General features: G+C 38.8%; 1 protein-coding gene across 1 annotated transcript in view; it reads right to left on the bottom strand.

Moving 5' to 3' along the window:
• Positions 1 to 436: 436 nt before the first annotated feature.
• crb2b (crumbs cell polarity complex component 2b) overlaps positions 437 to 6,000 on the bottom strand; it is a 38,537-nt gene continuing 32,973 nt past the window's right edge. Inside the window, exon 13 of the mRNA XM_030418111.1 lies at positions 437 to 5,223. Coding sequence (XP_030273971.1) covers positions 5,002 to 5,223 — 222 coding nt within the window. The 3' untranslated portion in view covers positions 437 to 5,001. The remainder of the gene's footprint in view (positions 5,224 to 6,000) is intronic.

Genomic DNA, 6,000 nt, shown 5'->3' with positions numbered 1-6,000 from the left:
AATAATAATTTGACCTCTGACACCTTCAATTACTTTTTAATCCTTGAACTGTCTGATTATTTCAAAGTTTACAGGACAATATAAGGGTACTTATGGTCTGACACTTTTGAACCCCACTTTACGTTCAGCAAAACCCCAAACAATGTTGTACAATCACCAATTTCCTCGAGCCTTGATGATCTGAGTTTTTTTTTTTGTTTCTTTGTTTTTGTTTTTTTGGGGGGGTTTTTTTGATTGTTGCATAGAAAATCTTTGCAAATTTGCTTCTTATTTAGTTTCTTAAAAAATATCATCTTTATAAGTGTCATTTGCACATTAAGCATCATATAACACCCCTAGTTATGAAATGAAGTAATATAGTGTCACCAAGACTTTCACATTCCTGTTTTGTTGCGAACTTTACTTCTCTGTATACTTGTCATTTAAATATGAAAAATCAGTGAGCCAGTTTTTTATTTAACATTGTTTAAGACACATTTCATTCCAACCAACTTTGATTCAAAGTGAAGCGCCATTTTCTACTATATTCTCAAAATTACAGTGTAAATATCCACTAGGATTCAAAAGAGGCCTATACATCGTACTTTATATACAAATCATAAAATCATTCTCAAATAAACAAGTGTTCATTTGTACCAAATGAAGAGTTTTATTCCAAAATGAGGTATTCACTTGCAGAAAACAGTAACTACTTGAAAATCACTTGCAGACATGAAACACCAAATGCGAAGACATTTTAATATATAATGTGTGTGTAGTGTGTAAATCACATTACAAATCCTGGGTTGACCCATTAGCATCACACACAAACAAACAGAATCCAGTCTTTAAACAACTCCAGGGGCTGATTAATGCCAAAAGTGAATATATAATATTTTGGAGTAGAACTCCTCATGTACTGATCTACAATGTGCTGTACATGGTACAGCATTAGAAGAACAACTCCAGTGTAAAATCACTACCATTCTTTACATAGCTGGGGTACTCATGTGTCCTGTGTATGTTCTGGTCTTAAGTCCCTTCACTTTACAAGACTGTACATCCACCACAGTGCTTCTGACAACATTTGAACATGCGAGCAGAGCTGCATCTCAGAGTAAGGTTTCTGTCACTGACCTCTCCTTTCAAGTACTACATGAAGGCTTCAGTTTGTCAGAACAAGTAGCATAAAAACAGACCACAGGTGTTTTATGGATGCAGGAGAACATGAAGGCACATACTGTCATCTCATCATGTACATATACCTGTACATTCCCTGCAGTCATTTTAAAAGAGCGTTGAACAACTTTTTATCTTTATTAAACCCAAAAGGGAACAAGTAGGAATGACAACAACACTGAGTACTCAGTGAAGAGGCAGCGGCATGCAGTGTACATTACAGCCATTTTTCTATTTCTTATTCGCCTCAGGGTACTTTCACTTTCTTTTTCTGCACTATTTCACAAAACTGTAGAGTCAATTAGTGATTTATCTCATCGACAGACTCCGCTGCCTATTCAATGTGCTCAGCTGACCAAAAAGCCACTGACAAGGAACTACTAGTGCCAACAGTGCAGGACAAACCGCAACAACTAGGGCCACAGACACTCACCGACGATATGTTATTCTCCTATACTCCTATACTTATACTCCTTACACTTTCATAACACTTCATAATATCTACAACTTCTTGGCCAGAATAATGTGGACTTTTGAGCATTGTTGTTCCAGTTACTTGCATTCAGCCACAACATTATTAGTATGGTCCTACACAGATGTTGGGTGACAGGGTCTGGGTCACAGTCAGTTTTTCAGTTCATCCCAAAGGTGTTGGATGGGGTTGAGGTTAGGGTTCTGTGCAGGTCATTCATGTTAATCCACACCTGGGGCATTTAAATAATGAAACAGGAAAAGAAAAACACAAACCTGGAAACACACTATTGTCTAAAATGCAATTGTATGCTGCAGATCTAGATATGGTATCCACATACTTTTGGCCATATAATGTATCTAATCTATGCGTGGGCAAGACTGTGTCAGTTTAATTGGTCAGATGAAATGAAGTCAATGCAAATTGCGTTCTAGAAAGTTTAACACAAGTACCATTGGTCATTGGTACCAAACGCACCTAAAACATGATGATTAAATCCCATTTATTACTCCTTACTACATTCAATAATAATGACCAGTGTCTCTCTAATTCTTTTTCAGCTGTGACTTGCATGTCACTTAACTTTCACAAGCTGTCTGTTGCCATGAGCATTAACTGGATTCACATTACATCAGCACCTTCAGTTAAAAGCATCCTGGTTAAGTGGTTTTATAAAGTTAGCAGCACTGGTGAGTAGAGAGTGAAAGGCAAGTGGGTGGGATTTTCTGATATAAAAAATGTGAGTGCAGTGACATCACAATCTAAGAATCCTTAACTAACTTAACTTTAAGGGTCTATGGCAGCCTGATCAGAATTAAATATAAGACAGTGAAAGTACATCATAAGAAAGACTAAGCATCCAACAGTCCCGAGGTGACTTGGTCCTGCTTAACGCTCACCAAAACCCATAGCTGTAAATGTGTAGAACTGATTCTGCATATAAGCTAGCTCACAGAGCTGAATAACTCTCCGTTCACAAAACTGCAGCTGTCATTTTGGCCAGACAGATTTGCTCCTTCTATTAATATGTCCAGTGTACAACCAAAAGTAAATGGTGAGTTCTTTTATTTTACCATAGAGAAGTTATGTCATGTACATAAGGTAAACTAAGTTCCTTAGGTAACAAGCGTACATCATTTGTAATGGAACTACAGATGCATCCTAGTGATTGTAACCCAAACTGCAATGTTTTCCTAAATCACTCAAGTAGTTTTAGTGTCGACACCTTAGCAAACAGCAACAGTACAAAGAATGTCCAGTACACTGCAACAGTAATGTTGGTTTGAGAATGGTGATGAATGTGGTTTTGGGAGAAACCTGTTCAGTTGTTTAGGTACGAGGACGTGTTGATATTGTGCAAGATGAAGTCTTTACACACAGAACTTGAGAGTATTTTACTATCTTTAAAACAAACTTTCTTCCAAAATTATCTTTTAAATTGACAAACACAATATGTCTCATTCATGGCGCAATTCAAACAGGATCAAAAAAATGTCTCTTGCTATTAACCACCACACATGAGGGAAACCAGAACGGCCTCTATATAAGGCTATAGTATGTAAAATGGTGACTGGTGACAACTTAAACAGATAGTTCAACATTTAAAGAATAAAAGACTTCTGAGAGTCATTGAAGAAGATGGGAAATAGTCCCATGTCAGTGTGTTACTGTAGTTGGAAACTGGGATTAACATAGTTTGTAATAAGGACTGAAAGCAGTTAGCTTAGCTCTGTCCAACGTGACAAAATACTATAAGTAATTAACACATTGTGTCTTGTTTGCTTGGTCCAGAAATCAGATCCAGAATTGTGAAACTGAATACTTTTTCTTTGATTCCAGCTCCACTACTGACTGTTTGTCTCCTTATCTCACTCTTGGAAAGAAAGCCAATAACTGTTGTGTCCCTACTGATTTGTGACCAATCCTATGCCCTTGGTGTTGAATTATTCCTTTAGATTAGCTAGACATTCTTTGCAAGTCTCCCTTTTTTCCTTTTTGTTCCATTTCTTATGTCTATAAATACTGGTGTGTCCACCTTGGAATGCAGCAATAAGATTTCTACAATTAAATACTGTTGAAAATATTGAAAATATAACTAAAAATTAAAATACAGTGACTTTAAGTTTTGCATTATACGCAACACAAAGACTCGGATAAGACACTCATAGCATCTTATCACAGTAACGAAGAATGGACAGAGCAGTTAGCCTGTTCAGTCATACAGTGCACACAGACAACATAATACAGCAGTTATTAACACAACAGTTTTTGACTCCTGCAGAGGCTGCAGTGATGTAGTCCACACATTCAAGGGGGTGTTCTAAATTCATGCTTCATCATATTATGTGTTTGCCTCATTTAATTCACATTACAGACTGCAGCAGTAAAGAGGGATGGAGTAACGAAAATCTGCAGACACAGATTTAGAAGACTCTTTTTCCCTCGTAACATAATTATTTGAACAATATTAAGTACCTGAAGTCACCAGTGTCAAGGTTGTATCGTACAAATGTCTGGTTCAACAAAGGAGCACATGAGGTTTGAATCCAAATTACTTCTTCAATTGATTTTGCGACTGCTGCTTCTATTTTCTAAGACAAAAAAAAGTTAAAATCACAAATTTCCAGTTGAAGGAGAGCTATAAGGAAATCAGGTGACTCAACACTTGACTGCAGTAAGGTCAAGTCATGCAGGATTAGCATTGCCAACACTTTGTGTCTTTTTAGTGTCTTTCTCCAAAGAACAACTAAAATAACGTTTTTATATAGAATGTAATAACTACTATGATGACTCACTGATAACAATGTGCAGTTTGTTAATTAAATTGTGTAATTTGACAGAATTTGGTTCAAATGTGTTTTTGTCCCTTGACACATGAATCTTTCTCACTTGCAAACCTGAATCAGCGGGGGAATCTACAGAGGAAGTTTTTAATGCTTTGCTTTACTAAACCACAAATGATGAATTCATTGCCCTTACATGACTGTATGAAGAGAATTTCAGTTTCAGTCATTTTCAGCCTATGTGAATACATTCCTTCACATCCACAGGCTTTTAAGCTTTTCCTTTGCACGGGAGGTCCTTAAATGATTCTGGTTCCATGAGATTTAAGCTTAAGATTGTCCTCAAAACTCAACTTCAATGTACATCCAGGTCAGAGCATCCTTTGACTATACACTCCCCCAACAGGGAGACTTTCTCTTGCAGCCTGTGGTCTTCACCTGTCCATCTCTGAGGCTTCAGTGTCAGTAGTTTTCACAAGTAGAGGACCACTCGTTGATTAATCATCCACACTGCAGAGCATATGTTCTACCTGCCCTTTAGATAGATACATCCACTGGATGTGAGGCTGTGGGGCAGGGCTTTAGACCTCAGATCAGCCTCTCCTCTGGGGGAACTTTGAGGACACTGCCCATCTCCAACCTAGCACCAGCCACCTCCTGAGAGCTGGGGCTGTACGTGCCCTCTGACTGACGCTTCTTCCGTGCTGTCATAATGAGGAAAAACACCACCAGGATGGCCAGTAATACACACAGGGTTGTCAGAGGAATGGTCACCACCAGCCAGGGGATTCGCTCCCTGTGCTCCTCTTTCTGAAAGACAATATTATGCATACATAGTGAACAAAACTAGCATGCACACACACGGTAACAATATTTTCATATAAATATATATACATACAAACAGTATTTGCATTCTGCAGTTGTGGATTGTAACCAGGCTGTAAGTAGAGCTTCAAAATGCAAAAACAAGAAACAGGAGCAAGAGACAAAAAACATAAAGTAGGCAATTTATCGAACACTGTATTTAAACTCGGCATGCTTGATGCAAGTGTTTCAACGAGGCTGGTGGGAACGTTGCTCCATGTGGTGACGATGGCCTCATGAAGGGCATCCACGGTCTGGAACTGAAGTGCGTTTTTTTGTAAACCTTCCCATCCATCCCCAGACATTCTCAATGTGATTTAGATCAGGAGAACATGCAGGATGATCCAAAATAGCAATGTTATTCTCCTGGAAGACGTCTGCAGCGTTGTCCTGTTGAAAGACCCAGCCATCACCGCACAGACGAGGGCCCTCATTCAAGAGGGATGCCCGCTGCAACATCTCCACATAGCCAGCCGCTATGACGCCCCTGCACAACCTGAAGCTCCATTGTTCCATTGAAGGAAAAAGCACCACAGATCATGATGGAGCCTTCTCCTCTGTGCCGCATAGAAAACATCTCCAGTGCGAGCTTCTTGTCATGCCAGTTAAGTTGGAAGCCATCAGGACCACCCAGGTTACATTTTTTCTCGTCAGAGAAAAAAACTTTCTTCCACCTTTCATTGTCCCATGTTTGGTGCTCCCTTGAAAAGTCCAAATGTGCAA

Source organism: Sparus aurata, chromosome 5 (assembly GCF_900880675.1).
Source record: "Sparus aurata chromosome 5, fSpaAur1.1, whole genome shotgun sequence".
In the NCBI taxonomy this organism is placed as follows: Eukaryota; Metazoa; Chordata; class Actinopteri; order Spariformes; family Sparidae; genus Sparus; species Sparus aurata.
This window is presented reverse-complemented; position numbering and strand designations above follow the sequence as displayed.